At 36.6% G+C, this 18,518-nt stretch overlaps 1 protein-coding gene across 14 annotated transcripts in view; it reads right to left on the bottom strand.

Moving 5' to 3' along the window:
* The window catches only part of CADPS2 (calcium dependent secretion activator 2), a 519,662-nt gene that overhangs the window by 293,804 nt on the left and 207,340 nt on the right, over positions 1 to 18,518 (bottom strand). For all 14 annotated transcript variants that reach the window (XM_073238523.1, XM_073238521.1, XM_073238513.1 and 11 more), the window contains one exon: positions 3,521 to 3,601. In XM_073238523.1, coding sequence (XP_073094624.1) covers positions 3,521 to 3,601 — 81 coding nt within the window. The remainder of the gene's footprint in view (positions 1 to 3,520; positions 3,602 to 18,518) is intronic.

Below are 18,518 nucleotides of genomic sequence, written 5' to 3'. Positions count from 1 at the left end.
TTATGGGAAAGTTAACAATAGCACATGAAAAGAAAATTTAGGTTTAGTTGAAAGCACTTTATTAACTATTATTTTTCAAGGAGGAGACTGGCAAGAACCACCAAAATTGACTTTTATCAGCATTTTCCACTTTTTTAAAAACTAGACTATACTAGAATATTTTTTTCTCCTTTAAAAAGAAGACTCTTTCAACATTTTGAGGTTCATTGATGGTATTCTATCAACTTTGTTTAGCCTGCTCATGTTGCCTCTTTCTTGGAAACAAAATCACTTGAACCTCAGACAAGTATATATGTATATATTAAATTTAACCTTTTAAATTAGAACAAAATCAGAAATAGGGTTATTCTCTAGTTTAACTGTGAGTTGCTCCTATAAGCCATCGTTGAAATGTTCTACTTTAGTCAAGTTACAGAGCAGCTCATTAGCAACAATAACCCATAATATATGTGAAAACAATGTTTGTTCCAAAAATAAATTCCTATCATTCAAATTTAGTCATTTCTTTTTCTTACATGCTCTTCCCCTTCCACTAGACAAAGCGTGGACTAGAGTGGCAGTTGGGAGATGGTGACAACCATCAGATTCTGGAAATAGTCTGAAGATGGATGCAAATGGATCTCCTGATGAACTGGGTATGAAGTATAAGAAAAAGAAGGAGTCAAAGATAATTCCAAGTTTTGGCCTGAGTAACTGGAAAGATAGTACAGCCAAGAAGTGGCACACCTTTGCCCCTTGACGGGAAGTTACAAACACCTTCTTCCGCCCTGTACTCTTGATTCCATTTCCTCATCTTTGTATTCTAAACAGTAAATGACCACCTTCCATAATTGAGTTATTATGCCATGTTTATTACCTATTGTGGGGCTCTTCCAAATAAAACATGAGCTCCACCAGGACGTGGCAGGAACACCTGTGTCCGATTTTATCCTGACACAACTACATTTGTCTGGATATATCCCAAGTGCCTAAATCAATGACTGGCTATTTTAGTAGGTGCTCATTATTCACTGAATTTATGGGTAGAAAAATTCAGGAACCAAAAAGTTGAGTAACTTGCCTAGTGTCATATAGCTAGGAGATAGCAATCATGGATTTACCCACAGGTCTCTTTCCGGTCCAGTCCACATTTTTGCTATTACTTCTTAATTATGCCTTGGCTATAATAGTAAAGTCAATGTTTCTGTCTGTTGAAACAGATATTTCTGCCCTGTGGTTTATTGCTATTAGATGGTGTTGTGAAATGAGGTAGGAAGATGTATCTGATTGCAACTATTAACTAGTAATAAACCATTTTTTGATTGATTTATTACATTGGATTTATTATACGAAGAGGAGCAGGCCCAGAGAGAGTGACCCAGGCTCCTGAGTCAAAAGACAGGGCTTGAGGACTGCCTCTGCTACTAATCTCAGGGAAGTTGATGATCTTCCCTCAACCTCAAACTCCTTGTCTATAAAATATATTCACTGTACCATCCACCCTAGGCTTGTAGATTATTGTAGAGATATAAAGTAACAAGGTCAGTAAATTGTAATAAGCTTATAAATATTTTATGAAGATGGCTTAAATTTGGTGAAATTGTAGAAAGCAATGAAACATGCTCTACCTGCTATGTCAATATATTCACTAAATGGCATCTTATTTTTGGTAACATATAAAAAAATTTTTTTTCCTTCCAATTCCATTGGCTTCACTTTCTCCACACTTTTCCTCCTTCAACAACATTGCTGAAGAAATCATCAGGGTCTCCTCAAAGAGAAGTCTCCCTCTAGGCACCCGTACCCTTCTCTGACTCAGGCCAAAGGTTATAAACACACATTCACCTCCACGGATCTGAACTCGAGAACCCACCTAAGACTCTTGCTCCAAGACTCTCCCTCCTGCTGCTTAGTCCTCGAGAAATTCATCTAAACTTTATTCTAAGCATCACATATTCAGCCAGGCCCTTGGAGAACCAAGTCCGATTTACGACAATGTGCATATTCTCAGGTACAATCTATATGCAAGTAGGCAACTTAAATGCTGATCGTAGGTCCAGAATCCTGCCCCGAAGTGTCTGGCGCATCTCCCTGGATTCCCGGAGGTCTTTCAGAAAAGCAAATGCCCTTCTAGCCAGTTTCCAATTCAGGTTAAGGTTTTGGGGAAAGCATTTGTTTCTAAAGCTTCACAACAGTCTTAAAAGCTACTTCATTCCCATGCTATGAATTCCACATCTGAATCTACAGAATGATGTCATACCTCTCTAGATATCCAGGGGGTAGTACATGGCATGCTGTCCTTTAACCACTGCCCTTTGTGTGAATGTGACTCTCTAGTTCCAACCCCATATCATCTGATATCTTCACTCCTTGCAGGTTCTTCCTCATGTCTCTGCTATTGTCATCTCTGTTATGCAAAGTTCCTTCAGTTTTCTCTATTTTTCTATGATTCCCCAACTGTTTCTCTATTTTTCTCTATAGACATTTGAACATAGTATTTACGTTCTTAAAAGTTATTTATTTATAAATGCAGTTTTCTTTGCAAAAACAAATACTTCAATTGTTAAAGTAGGTATGGTATGTATCTTCTCAAGTGCTGGAAAAGTTCACTATCTTGATTTGGGAGATCGTCACATGGGGTGTATATCCATACAGTTATCAAACTGTAAACTAAAGATCTGTGCACTTTATTGTACACATATTATACCGAAATTTTAAAAAATGAAGAAAAATTCCTAAATAGGGAAGACCCTTCAGATAGACAGAGACATGCATGGATGGAAGGCAGACGAGGAGAGCCTATTGATTGTGGATTCAGTGTTTGCTTAGCAGAATGGAAAAGGGAAAAAAAAATCTTAGTCTCAGATCAAGAGAATTATAACCAAGTTTATTTGGAAGGACCAAAAAAAAATTTTTTTTAACCACTAAAGTAAATGAATACATCGATTTACTAAAAAGGATTTAGACAATTAAGTTCCATTATCTCTAAAACGTCTTACATATTAAAATGAAACTCAGAGCTTTTGTTTGAAATCTACTTTCCATAGAAACAGTGGTTGCACAAATAAAAGTAAAATACTATATTGAACACACTCTGACACACTGTACTAGAAACTTCACATCATATTTATCATCCATTATTACACCCAAATATTAGCTGAAACCACTATATGCCAAGCACTGTGCTGGATACTTCAGAATATATGATTTTGCAGGAGGATATTTTTCTTCCTGATTATGCTTAGTGCAATATTACAATTCTTCTGAATATGGCAGTTTGAGAAATTCAGACACTACTTTAAGAATAATCTATAAGAGTTATCATTGACTTCAAACATTTCATATTTATAAGGATAGATATGTAAAATAGATACTATACTCCATTTAGATAATATGCATTCAGGTATTTGAGTTTAAGAGGTATGCATGTAGAGAAGGAAATGATACAATTATGCTAGCTTTTATTTGTGCAAAATTCTTTCCACTCCCAGAAATCTAAGAAAAGAAAGAAATGTGGAACAGTATGTCGCAGTTAATTTACCTTTGCCATTTTCTCTGCCAGTTGTAAGCGACCATCCAGCTCCCTTCTGATTTGGGCTGCCTGTTCATCTGCATTATCCAGCTTAAAAATAAAACAAATGTGTACATCTCTGATTACTGAATGGCAGTGATCTACAGATTAAATCAAAGACTAAACTCAAAAGTAGGGTTTTTTTTTTTTAAATAAATTCTCTCAGCTACCTATTGAGAACATAGAACATTGTTTAATTAGGCTGGCAGTGCAATTAAATTTCTTGGGCACTTTTCATTGTAGTTTTGTTCACAAAAAGTTAGTAAATCTCTAAAGTTAATGCTCAGTTTACAAAAAAAAAATCTATAATAATTTTCTGCCTTGTCCATAACCTGTCCACAACTCCAAACCAAGAAATCTTTATTTCTTTAAGGTTACATAAAATTGTCATTAAGTTTATTCAGTCCATGCTGTGTTCAGAAAGGTCAGTCCTGAAAAGTCCCAGATAGATAAATCTCTTGTTTTGTGCTTTTGAATTTGCAGAATGCATTTCTGGATGGTGAGATACTGAGTAATGTTTTACTTCTTTGTTCTTTTAAAAAATATTTCCTTCATTTTTATAAGTTCCCATTAGTCTTAAACTATAAAAATACTATTTGATTGATTGACATAACCTACCATTTAAATCTTCATATACTACTCATTCTGGTATCAGCAGACTCATGCTGCCAAGAAATCCTTCCACTCTTTTGCAGACTGGCACCACATAAGAATTCCATTCTCTGTTCTAAATTTGATTGAAAGCAAGCAAAGCATGCTACCATCATTTTTAAAGATGGTTTAAAGTGGTGTACATGGAAAATTACTTTCACTTCTTCACTGAAATAATCCTTAACTTTTTCTATGACCTCCTTTCACTTTTCTTCATGATTTAGTTCATTATAAAAACCGTCAGACTGAGGCCACCCTTTGAGCCATGCACAGTGAGGGATGCACTGGGTGGGCTACAGATGTGAACTACAGATGTTTCTCTTGACTATTAATCCCTTTCCCCTCCCACTTCCATCATTAGGAACCGTGGACCACACAATACAACCACACATCAGCAAAGGTCAATCTAAAGACTGGGTTAATATTGAGTACAACACTAAACATCCAAGAGAATTCAGATGAATTTTGGTGAAGAACTACAAATGGACATTTTTTAAAAACAACCTTTAAAAGAAAATGCCTGAGCAAGATGAGTAAGGGGCAAAGCTGGTCAACTGGATAGTGGTGCTGGAGTGTACATGAAAAGTCAAGAAAAGGGAAGATGTTCCAATAAGAGAGCATCAAAAGTCTGAAGGTGAGACTGGACACAGTGGTTCTAGGAATGGAGACAGGGCCAGAGAGAGGGGTGGGGCTAAGTCACAGCTACTCTTTGCCATGAATTTTTCACTGGGACTGTGCAATTGGTTCCTACAGTACTGGGAATTTAGTGGTTCTAAGCAGAACTTTGGAAAGGAAAGATCGCTTATTTGAAAGACAGATGTAAGGTTACCTTTTAAAAATATGTTTCCCGGTTGGTTTAAAAAAAATCACCTTCATTTGAAAATAAGTTTAAAAATAGGCAAGATTTTATGAAATCCTGTAAAGGAGTTTGTTATATCAAAAGCGAATACACTTTGTAGTTGATAATATAACTCAAAATCAAACAGAAACAAATTTCACTGTGCCTAAAGCCAAAAGGATCTACATTAAAAACAATTACTAAGAATATGTGGGGTCTATTTCAGATAACTGAAATCAAAGACCTAAAAGCAAAAATTATGTGTAAGAACACTGTAACTACAGTGTCTCAAATACACTAAGTGAAATGTGGACTATCTTTGATTTTTGCCTAAATGCTGATAAATTTTTTGCAGAAAAAATAAAAATGAAAAGGTTATTTGCATATACAGAGTAGAGTTCCACCAAGAAATAGCATTTAACATCTCAAAACAAAAGGCCATAATTTTCCTTCAAACTTCACCACAAAACACTAGCATCTTTAAATCATCATATTAACAGTGCTTAATTTTAAGTGGAATCATTTGAGTCAATTCTGTGTTTTATAAGTGTTTTCTTTGTAAGAGACAGTTTTCTACTACTTTTTAAAAATATTAGTACCTTAACTGCATTTTTCTGAAAAAAATGCAGGCAAAAAGTAGCAGCAAATTGCTATATGTAACTTTTAATACCCTTCTCTTAATAAAACTAAATTGAAAGGTTTTATTAGAGATTGAAAGGTTGCTAAATTTGGTAACTACTTGTGTCACATTGTGAAATTAGAAGAGCATACTTTCAAACATATTTTTAAAAAAAGGGGTAAAGCTAATATAATAAAGACAATGTACAGAATTTTTACTGTTTTATGTAATGCTAGACAGAATTGAAGGAGGTTAGTCAATTTTTTATTTTTATTTAACATTCAAGAATTTTAATGTCCCATAGGTTCTGGATTTTCTTTTGAGTGCCTATTACCTTTGTTTTTAACATAATTTAATTAGAAGTTTATATAATTTTTTTGAACATTTTCTGAAACCCAGTTTCCCCCAATGGCAATAGCTCACAAAACAATAAATACTACCATATCACAACCAGGATACTGACTTTGATACCATCATCCATCTTACTCAGATTTCCTCAGTTTTACACATGCTCATTTGTATGTATTAATTTCTATAGGATTTATTATCTAAGTTCAGATATTCACTACTACAGTCAAGACACAGAACAGTTTTAACACCGTATGTTGCCCTTTTACAGCCACATCCACCTCCTTCCAGCCAATCCCCAGTTGGTTAGTTTTATTAATGATGTACCTCATTTTCACAATGTTTAAAAATAAATGTAAATAAGGCAAAGGGATTTTCTTATAATTTCTTGTAAACATTGAACTGAGGCCACAGACCTCTTACCCTACACATTCACTGTTGGAGTGCTTCTCTGGGCCCATGGCCATACACAGCATCCACTCATTGATAACTCCCAAGTGTTTATCTATAGCTCTAACCTCTCAGCAGAATTCCAGACTAACATTTCTGGCACTGGAATGCACACTACTGGAATTTCCCAATATTCACCATTCCAACTTGCATGAAGAAAAGGTACATGCAGTGTCCAAATGGACTTAACAAGCTCAAAATGGAATCGTCTTTCCAGCTCTCCATCCCAATCGTTCCTTCTGTGCATAATGCCATGTCAAAGAAATGGCACACCATTTACCCAGTTGCTCAAGTCCAAAACCTAGGTATCATCTTTGACCTCTCTCCTTCCCTCACAGCCTACAACCAATCCAATCCAGAGTCAGGAAAAGTGAAACCTGGAATCACATAGTTGGGGCAGACCAACATGGAGGTACTCTGATATCTTGACGAGGATTCTCAGGAAAAGTGAAACCTGGAATCACATAGTTGGGGCAGACCAACATGGAGGTACTCTGATATCTTGACGAGGATTCCACCTTTTGTGTGTGGGGTGGAGTTTCCCAAGACACTTAGAGTACATCTCATTTTGCTAGTACACTTGTACATACTGTTAGGGTGAAAATAATTTTTTTATTTTCTCAACCCTCCACAGAAACTTGGTGTTGCATACCACCTCTCCCTCTCCATGCCAACCAAAAGAAAAAAAAAGCCTGAATGGATGGTATATAAACGGGGGCCATCAGACTTTAAAATGTTGGGTGATGCACCTGTCTCTAATACCTGATTTAGGGTATGAGATAAAGAAACTGGGGATATGTGGACTCGAATTTGTGGTAGGGACCAGAGGCAAGTCCTCACTCCAAGAGGACAACTTCATCTTTCAACTTCGTTTTCTTTTACTTTGAATTCCTGATTTCAACACTTTGGGTGACAATAAATTACTTACCTCACAGATGTCCTTTCTTGGCACAGAATATTACTACCAGGTCTTTTAAAGAGAGTCATTCAGCCCTGACCATAACAGATGCCCAAATGCATCCTTATTCTCTGCAATGCCTCTAGTATCTATTACACTGAGCATTTTCAATTACCAATTGAAAAATGATCAATTTTAATTACCATTTCAAAATCAATTACCACTTTAATTATCAGAATATTTCACTGGCTTGATAAATACATAGTGCAGAAAATGTACTTTTGTTTTTCTCCTGTTCATTTCACAGGGACTACTGTTCCCACATAAAGACACTTCTCTGGCAAAGAATATTTTCCAGGACTTTTAAAGAGGGTCATTCAGCCCTGACCATAACAGATGTCCAAATATATCTTATTCTCTGCAATGACTCTAGTATCTATTATACAGAACATTTTCAATTATTAAATGAAAATGATCAACTTTAATTACCACATCAAAATCAATTGCCACTTCAATTATAGAAACATTTCACTGGCTTGACAAATAGTGCAGAAAATGTACTTTTATTGTCCCCCTGTTCACTACACAGGGACTACTGTTTTCACATTTAGAATTCTCTAGGGTAGGGAGTTCTTAATCTGGACCTTACAGAGTCTGAACCATTCAAGTTGTGAGCAAAATTGTGTGGAGATATGCATTTTTTCCTTAGAGAAAGAACTGTTTGAGCTTCACAGCTTACCCAAAGGGGCAACTCAAAAGAGGTAAAAGTGAATGAATGAATGAATGAATGAATGAATGAATAAATAAATAAAATACAACATGGCTCTAGGAGGATCTTTACAGAAGCCTGCATTCATTTATTCTAGAAGAAGCTGTATGACTTGTCAAATATAAGCCATGCAAAATGGCCATCTCAGGCCTACACCTTATCAACCTTACCATACAGTGATTTGTTATGTTCTTGCAAAGGGCCTCCAAGACATAAGCTCTGAACAATGTTAACTGAATGGTGCACAATTACTTTGCTAACTTTATTTACTTGTTTTCTACACCTACTGTACAGCAAGCACTAGCAAAGGCTCTTTAGTTGCTTCCAAAGTAGTGGCCTCCCAGGAGTTCACTTTATATAGAAAATAGTAAAAACAAAATGTAAAACAGAATATAATTGTCACAAGAAAGCTACTGATCAAGTATTGTGAGAATTCAATGATGGGAGAGATGTTTCTCTGAATTAACAATATCAGGATGGATTTGAGGAGATGGAAATATTAAAAAATGGAATTTGAGGAGTAAAGAAACTGCTGACCTGATGCGGGAATCTATTAGTCTTGACTTGCAAATCTCAAACCCTAGGCTCTCCTTGTCCCATTCCTGTCTTGTTCCAGAAAACAGCTCTGAGAAAATCTCAGAGATCAGTAAACTCCACTCGGCAGACCCTGAGGCTTCAGGAGGACCCAGAGCCTATGCTGGTGGCTAACTACCTTACGGTTAAAAAAATTTTAAACACAGCACAAAAACAACTTTATTAAGTTTCACCGACAGCTCCATTTCATAACTTGGGATGTCATTCTTCTAATACTTTTAAAACTACAAACATCAAATGCTTGAGTCCATTAAATCTAATCATACATCAAAGAAGAAAAGATCTTTTATAGAAAGCACTTTCCACAGTACTGTTTAGCATCATTGCCTTCTCTGATTAATCTAGTTTCTAGCACTAGGATAACTGTGTTAACATTGTCAATCACTAAAAAGGATTAATAGCTGTTTTTACATAATGATATCTCTATGTGCTAACCCCAGTCAATTGTACCCTTTTTTCTTCCACTGAAAACACTCAATTAATTTTTTCTCTGAGTCCCCACTCCAATTATGGTATAACTCTTTACAATCAAATGATATCCTATTTTCTTGCCATATTCATCTTTATCCTTTAGTATGAAAATACAAGTAAACTAGGATTTTCACTATTATATAAATCTGGTGTTTTCCTTGAGATTAGTTCATATACTATTCCACTGTATTTACATCATCTATAAATCTGGTGATTTACAGAAAATACATCATGAGAGGTAACTGGCATAAAACCTAACACTGGTTCCAAAAGAACACTCGATCCAACACGTCACTGTTCATCATATAATTTTCTAGTAACCCAATGACTGATTTAAGAATGCCAAATATGGATGGATTTTGCAATTGGATACATATTGACCTAAAAACACAGATCAAAAACTTTACTAAATATTAGCAAATTAATTTGCTGCATCAATACATTTTTTCATTCTCCACCACCACTTGAGTCACAAAGATAGAGTCTACCACAAAAACACAGCCTCACTGTACCCTCGTGACGGCTCCTGCTCTGTGTTCTGTGCTGCTCTCCTCACCCTCTCAGCCTACAAACACACACGCTGGTTCCTTTGCTATTTTAAACATCTGAGCATCTGCAGTCACTTCTCAACATAATGTCATAGCACAGCACAGAGCCCTGGCCTCTCTCCGGAGCATCAGCTCTCCGTCTCCAAATGGAGGCGACACCCTTCCTTCCGACCTTGAGCTGAAACTAAACTGATTTTCTTTACCATCCACTCTTCAGTACAGCTCTCCTATTTCTACATAGGATGCTCATTAACTTTGGGCTAAAATCTCAGAGAAAGGAGGGAAAGAGGCAGGAGGGAGGTAAGGGAAAGGAGGGGAGGGAGCAAATGACTGAGAACAGAAGGACACCAATGAGCAGGAATGCCACCCGAACCCCTCAGCCTAGCAGTCAGGTCTTCCCATGTGTTGAACCAACCTGCTTTTCTAACCCCTTGGATAATTACACTATCTATACCAATTTGTTTGTTCATTGTTTATCAGACACGGTATATTTTCCCAATCATATTTTGTGTTTCTTCTGCCTGGGATGCTCTTCTTACCTACCTTCACTATCAGATAAATCTCCAAATCTGAGATTACATAACCATTTAATAATGAACCAGGTATAAAAAAATAAAATGAACCAGGTGCTGTGTGATGATGTATCTTTCAGAGTTCCTATTTCTGTTGAACGTATTTATGAACTCTACTCAAATGGCAATGCATGCACCTTTCTGGTTCACCTGACCCTGAGAAGAGGGGTAAAACACATCCATCTCAATGGCAGAATTCAAGTAACTAGTCTCAGTTTCAATGCAAATACAAAGAATAATCCACCTGTATTTGAAAGGTCCTTGGACGCTAACACTTCCTCCATCCCTCCGTGCTGAGCAATCTTCCCAGAGGCAATCCTCCTCCAGACCAAAGCTCTTTCCTCCCTTTCCCTTGGTCACTGAGAATAAGGAAACAACTACAAGGTAATTAAAACTCTTCCTGTAATTTCTTACAATAAAAAGAACATAAGAAAATGGAGTTTTTCCCATACTCTCAAAAGCAACACATTGTATGTGGTGTTATGTATGAATCAGATAGTATTCTGTCTGCTAGTATATCTGCCTTCTAGATTATACATAAAAACCTGACTCAGAAATAGCAGTTCTGCCATGGATGTTTGTAGAATAGTTCTAAGAGTCTTAAGAATGCACTTCCCAGAAAGAACATATCACAACATAATAAAGGCCATATGTGACAAGCCACAGCTCTCATCAGACTCAGTGATGAAAGCTTGAAAGCTTCTCTAAGATCAGGGACAAGACAGGGTGCCCACTGTTGCTACATCTACTCAACAGCGTACTAAAGTCCTGACTAGAGCAATCAGGCAAGACGAAGAAATAAGAGCTATCAGAATTGGAAAGGAAGAAGTAAAATTGCCTCTATTTGCAGATGACAGAAATTTATATATAGAAAATCCTAAAGACTCAACCAAAAAACTGCTGTATCTAGTCAATAAATTCAATGAAATTATAGGATATAAAAGTAACATGTCAAAATTAGTCACTTTTCTATACACTAAGAACAAATTTTCTGATAAAGAAATTAGTCCCATTTACAATTCACCGAAAACAATAAAATACTTAGGAATGAATTTAAGGAAGTAAAAGATCTCTACTCCAAAAACTACAAGACATTGATAAAAGAAATCAAAGACAAATATAAATGGAAAGGTATCCCTTGTTCATAGATTGGAAGAATTAATACTGTTAAAATGTCAATACTACCAAAAACTATCAATAGATTCAATATAATCCCTATTGCATTTTTTTATGGCATAATTCCAATGGCAATTTTTTTATTTTGGTATTGTTAATGTACAATTACTTGAACATTATGGTTACTAGATTCCCCCCATTATCAAGTCCCCCCGACATACCCCATTACAGTCACTGTCCATCAGCGTAAGATGCTATAGAATCACTACTTGTCTTCTCTGTATATACTGCCTTTCCCGTGTCTCCCCCCAAAATTAAAAACAAAAAAAGTGGAAGTACAAACTGAAAAGTTCCTGCTCAGCAAAAGAAGCTATCAGCAAAGTAAAAACTATCGAATAGGAAAAAATATTTGCTAACTATATTATCTGAAAAGGGGTTAACATCCAATATATAAAAAGAACTCACACAATGGGAAAAAAATTTTGAAAAATGAGCAAAGGACCTGAATAGACATTTCTCTAAAGATATAAAAGTATATGCAAAGCAAGTGAATGAACAAATAGAATGAGAAACAGACTCATAAATGCAGAGAAGTAGTGGCTGCCAGAGAGGAGAGGGTAGGGGATGGGTGAAAAAGGTGAAGGGGATTGAGGTACAAGCTTCCAGTTGTAAAATAAATAAGCCACGGGGATGAAAAATACTACAGAGGGAAGATAGTCAAAAATATTGCAGTGACTTTGTATGGTACCAGATGGTAACTATGCTTATCATGGTGTCCATTTTGTAATGTATTTAAATACCAAATAACTATGTTGTGCACCTGAAATCAATATAATATTGTAGGTCAACTATACAAAGAAAAGAAAATGATTAAAGGACCTGACCGACATTTCTGAAGAGAGATATATGAAATGCTAACATGAAAAGATGCTCATCATCACTAATCATCAGGAAAATGTAAATGAAAACCACATAAGATATCACTGCACACCTGTTAGAATGACCATCATCACAAAGACAAAAGATAACAAATGCTGTCATAGATGTGGAGAAAAGGGAACTTGTGTGCACTGCTGGGATTGTGAATGGCTTCAGCCACTATGGAAAAGAGTACAGAGGATCTTTAAAAAATTAAAAATAAAACTACCATATGATCCAGCTATTCCACTTCTGGGAACACATCCAAAGGAAATGAAAACACTAACTTGAAAAGATACCTGCATCCCCACGTTCACAGCAGCATTATTTACAATAACCAAGATATGGAAACAACCCGAATGTCCATGGATGGAATAATGGATAAAGAACACACACAGAATGCAATATTATTTATCAATTTAAAAAAAAAACCCAAGGAAACCCTACCATCTGTGACAACATGGAGGGACCTTGAAGGCATTATGCTAAGTGAGTAAGTCCAGCAGAGAAAGACAAATACTTTATGACCTCACCTCAAGTAGAATCCAAAAAAATTTTTTTTTAATTAAAAAAAACAAATTTATATAAAAAGACATCAGACTTGGGAGTTACCAGAGGCAGAGTCTGGAAAGGGGGGGAATTGGAGGAAGGTAGTCAAGAAGTACAAACTTCTAGTTATAGGATAAATAAGCATTTGATATATAATATATATGATAGACAACACTTCTGTCTGAAATACAGTTAAGAGTAAATACTAAGAGTTATCATCAAAAAGAAAAAAATATCTTCCTTTTTTTCTTTTACTTTTCTTTTTATTTTATCTTTATGAGAAGATGGATGTTAGCTGGACCTCTTGTAATCATTCCATGATATGTGTACATTAAGCCATCATGATGTGGGCCTTAAACTTATAAGGAATGTATGTCAATTATTTTCTCAATAAAATTGGGGGGGGTAATGCATTTCCCAAACCACACTTTCCTTTGAATATTTAAAAGTAGGGAAAAGATGTATGAGATAATTAGACCTAAAACTACCCTATGTGAACTGAACGAAACTATATTAAATAATGGATCAAAACGTTCAAAAGCAAGAACATAAGAAATTTAATCTCAAACATAAAAACCATGGGACATCAATAGCCTGGAGACCATGCATATTCTCTAAAATGGGAGATACAACTTGGCAAGTTTTTAAACACTATGAAATTTTCTTCAGTATTTCACTTGGTATTAACATTTTATCTTCTGGATAAAGTAATGAGCTAAAACTTTCAAGCAATTACTAACTATATGCACCTCAATAAAATATTTGTATATACATCCACATTAATAAGGAAATCATGCTGAAACTGAGAAAGCTTATCATTAAATAAAGTAACACAAACACCATTAGTGATACTTGAGAAATCTGTGAGAGCAGGCTAGAACTCTACCCTTATCAGGACTAATAAGAGGTAAATTTATACAGCACTTATTAAATGACAGGAACTGTTCTAGGTTTTGATAAACATGACCACATTTCAGCCTCAGATCAATCCTATGGGAGAAGTTCTATCATTATCCCACTTAAGTGATGAAAAATCTGAAGCACAGATTGGTTTAAGCAATTTTCCAGGGTTAGGGGCACACAGTAAGTGGCAGAGTCAGCATTTGAATCCTGTAGTTTGACCCAGGGTCTAACTTAACCACCTCATATTGCTTCACTGCCTCACACTCAACTTCCATCCACTTCATTCATTCATCATAGATGAATATCTATAAGAAACACATTAAATATTACTATACAATGGTACAGTGATTCAATATCCTATGCTCATGTTGTTAAAATGAAGTAAGAGAAGCATATATAAGTATCTGTAATACAAAGGAGAGTGTAACAGGCTTCTGGATAATGATAGGGAATTCTAAGTTCTTCCTATTCTTTTTCCTCCCTCAAAATTTAAGAAAAATGACTGGGGAAAGAAGCAGGGAAGACCTGGAGGTGTGGTTTCTCCTGAGACCTGAAGAAAGGAGAAGGGAATTCTGAGTGAAGAGAATGTGAGACAAAATCAAAATTAAAGAAAATAGAGGGTGTGGATGAGGAAACAGGGAGGGGTTCGGTTTACCTGGAACACGGAGGTGTAAAGAATTGCTACACAGGAAAGGCAGATGGGCCCAGACTGAACACCATAGTTGTTCAAAATTTAGTCAAACTTCTTTCTGTTGACAAAGAGGAGCCTTCCCCCACCCCCCAATACAGAGCTGGGTCACGATGAGAACAGGATGTGCTCCAACGATACGAATCTGGCAACAAAGATACGCAGGATTGTATGGGGGAAGCAGGGAAGTGGTCACTGCCGTGCTCCGTCTGGGAGGTACTGAGGTCGTGAGCTACGCGGTGTCCATGGAAATGAGCCAGCAGATGCCGCAGTGTTAGGAGAAAAGAGCGGCACCAGGTAGTTGTGTTTACCGCCTGGGAAGGCACTGGAAGAGGAAAGACTTAAGGTGATGAGTCGGGGGGCTGAACGTACACAAACAGGAGAACCAGGTTTGGGATGAGGAAAAAATGGCATTTGGAACCTACTGAGGAGTTTCAGATTCATCGGTTTGTCACGGGCTGTGGTGATAGAGTGTGAAAAATGAAGCTGACCTATGTGAGAAGGGTAAAAGGGTTAAAACCATAGTGAATTTGTTTGCTGAATCACTGCAGTATTTTGTAGTGGATCGAACTCAGTGTGACAATCCCAATAGCTCTAAATTCTCAAAAAAACACAGTAGTGAACCTATATTTTCCAAACACCAATGCTCTTGGGACCAGGTTCAATAACTTCTGACGATGATTCATAGACCAAGACATAAGCCTTGTTCACGTGGAGATCCTCATATCCGAATCATGAAAACAAACAGTACACACGACATCATTTTAAACATTGTTTAACAACAGTCAAGGCTTTTCTTCTAGTTTTAATACTTAAAATCAACCATATCCATCATTATGCACGTAAAATCTCACTAAGATCATGGTCAGCTGGCCCTGCTCTATCTAAAATGATTGGGGGCAAACAGAAGTGTTTAATTTTTTCCCCGTCTAAAGCAAAGAGGATGAGGATATTATGATTTGATAATCAGCTAAGAACATTAAATATCACCTCTGAGATTTAATATCACTCTTTGTGAATACATATCAATCCTTCTTCCTCAGCCTCTTCAAACTGCTTTAAAAAATGCTTTGTAAAGACAGAGAAGCTGTTCTAACCACCTACCAGGAGAAATAGGCATCGGGTTTGGTTGGCCATACATTTCTAAACGTTCAGAAACAATAAATTAAGAACAAAGTCTGATGCCGTCAGCCTGGCATATAGTAAGTGCCCAATAACATTTTTTAATAAAATCATTCAATGTACTGTACAGAAGGAATTTCTTGAATACATAATGTTCTTCAGTTACTGGCTGATTCCCTGAAGCTTTTCATGTTGTTTTCCTAACTTGTTGATTCTTCTCTCTGCTCAGTCTGATCAGGTTTGCTCCCAACACTCCTTGGAGTCCTCCCTCATCTGAGTCAACAATGTCTTTCACCTTGACAAGTTCAAGGGTCACTTAGTTATCATCTTGCCCGATCTCTGAGAAGCATGTAGCAGATAAACACTCCTGAAACGTCTTCTCTTGGCTTCCCTGACATCACACTCCTGGGTTTCTGCCTCTGCCTCACTGGCTCTTTCTCCTTTGCTCAGTCTCTAAATCCTGGTATCCACAGGATTCCATCCTGAGCCCCTTTTCTTCCTGAGCTCCAGACTATTCTGAAATGATCTCATGATATCCCATGGCTTGAAATACTAAGTTTATATAAATGATACCCAAGTTTCTCTAACCCTGACTTTTCATTGGAATCTCAGACTTATAAATCCATTTCCACATGGACAGCTGATACCTCATTTTCAGCATATACACAACAGAAATCTTAATTTCTCCCCCGCTGTCCCACCCCCACCCCCTCAAAATGTTGCTGCATGAGAAGAGGGAACATTGTATACTGAGCCTAAAATAGTGTCTGACCAGAGTAGGTATTCTGTTGAAAGAACACCCTGACAGAAATGCCCTGTCAGACCATGGTTAATAAAAATATTGCATCAGGTAAACATTCACAATTGAAATGGGAAGAGCCACCAAACATACTATCTTTTCTATAAAACAAGAAGGAGAAGAGTAGGTGGGTGTCATTCAGTTAGTGTGTCTTAAACTCCAGACCCAAGATGATTCCCAGTTTCTGGTCCAATCCCTGGACTTCCATCTGACCCTTTGCAGGCAATCAGGTGGTCCAATGCTCTGAGTCAAGCCAAAATTGCCAAGTGTGGGAGCAGAGTGGAATTCTCAAGCACAATATAGGGCATGGCCAAGAGGATGTAAAAATAGACTCCTAGGTGAAATTGAGTAGTCTAGGAACTTCACAGGCAACAGAGAAACAGGATCACAGCAGGTCAGGGAACAGAGCCTAGAGATTATCTGAAGGATTAACATATAATCCTGTTCCACTTTTGTTTTAAGAGCCACACCTACAGGTAGGGTGAAACAGGGTAAGACCCATATACAATCTATTCTCCAGACCACAGAAAAGGATTTTTTCAAACCCCCAATTCGTTTCTGGAATTTCTTTGCTTATATCCCAACTGTGTTACCTATCACATGATAAATTCCAAGTTCCCTCAGCTGGCATCTAAGGCCCTTAATATTCAAGCCCTTTCCTAACTCTTGAGCCTCATCTGCTACTCCAGCCACACACACCACACTCCTACACACATTCCAAGGATTTTCACTCTCCTTGTGCCTTTGTAAATGTTATTTTCTTCCTGTTAAATTTCTATCCATCTTTCAAAATTCAGGAATGTCTGCCTTCTTAGAATCTTCATTAAACTTTTATTAAAGCTCCAACAGAGAATTGGGTTCTCTACACTCCCAAATCACTTCTCCTTCCTGGGCATGCAGCTAGAATGTTCCTCAGCCTCCCTTGCAGCTAGCTGTGATCGTGGCAGGAGGTCCTCTAATAGACTCAGGCCAGGGGCTCCACAAAACTGTGTATCTGTATCAGCATAATGATAAAGCTTTTGATAAACAGACACTGGGCCCCCTCCTTCCAGGGCCTGCTTCGCTTAGGGAGGTGGGGTCCAGGCATCCAGAGATGTTTAAAAACTCCTTAGGTCATTCTAATGTGCAGCCAGGGTAGACCACTTAAAAAAAAAAAAAAAAAAGGTCTATGGAAGCTATCCTATATCAGATGAAAATACTGCCAACCACATACTCACATTGTACCCCTACACATGCCCCCACTTACAGACTGATTTAAGCCACTACATTTTGTTTCTATATTTGTCTCTTGACCACATGCAAATACCTTCAGGGAAAGAAACAAATCTTGTCATTTTTGTACTTTCACTGCTTAGCCCAGTAACTGTCATTTTTAGAAGATACTCAATAAGCATTTTTGAATGAATGAAAGAAGTATATATATATATATATATATATACTGTATCTTATTTTAACGATAGTTTCATTAATCATGGGAAAGATATAATTGCTTACTATACTTGAACTAGTATATCCATATCACCCTTCTTATTCATTATTAGTTAAGAAGAGGTCATGAAGCACATTAGCAAAAATGCTTTCCTCATATTATTATTATTATTACCATGAAGGTGCCTGATCTCCATAAATTTATGTTCTTAACAAATGGACAAGTTGGGATAACATTCTAATTTCTGTAGGCTAGATCTGGGTAAAGAAGAAAAATCTAAAAGTAAATGCAAGGTAGCCTATATTTGTGATCTGGTGAGATTTGGGAGAAAAAAGTACATAAATATTTTAGGAAAAATATATTTAGGAATATCCTTCTGTAGGTCCTTTACATGCAGACCTCAGGTAAAAGAGCAAAAGAATGCATAGTCAAATGAAGCAACATTGGTAAAGTCTATCATTTGATTTAAGAGTATATTAAAATTGTATCACAATTTTAAATGTTAATTTTGAGAGAGGCAACTGATTCAATATTACTAATCAGGTATTCAAAATCATTTAAATGAAGTCAGATTCATCTCATTTATGACATGATACATTTATTTTAAAAAGAAGTTAACATATATAAATATGGCCATAATTTCAGGATTTCAAAAATCAGATATTAGAAAATCTGATTATTCTTCA

This window comes from Manis javanica, chromosome 6 (genome assembly GCF_040802235.1).
Source record: "Manis javanica isolate MJ-LG chromosome 6, MJ_LKY, whole genome shotgun sequence".
Classification (NCBI taxonomy): domain Eukaryota; kingdom Metazoa; phylum Chordata; class Mammalia; order Pholidota; family Manidae; genus Manis; species Manis javanica.
The sequence above is the reverse complement of the archived record's forward strand: the minus strand, read 5'-3'. Positions and strand labels throughout refer to the sequence as shown.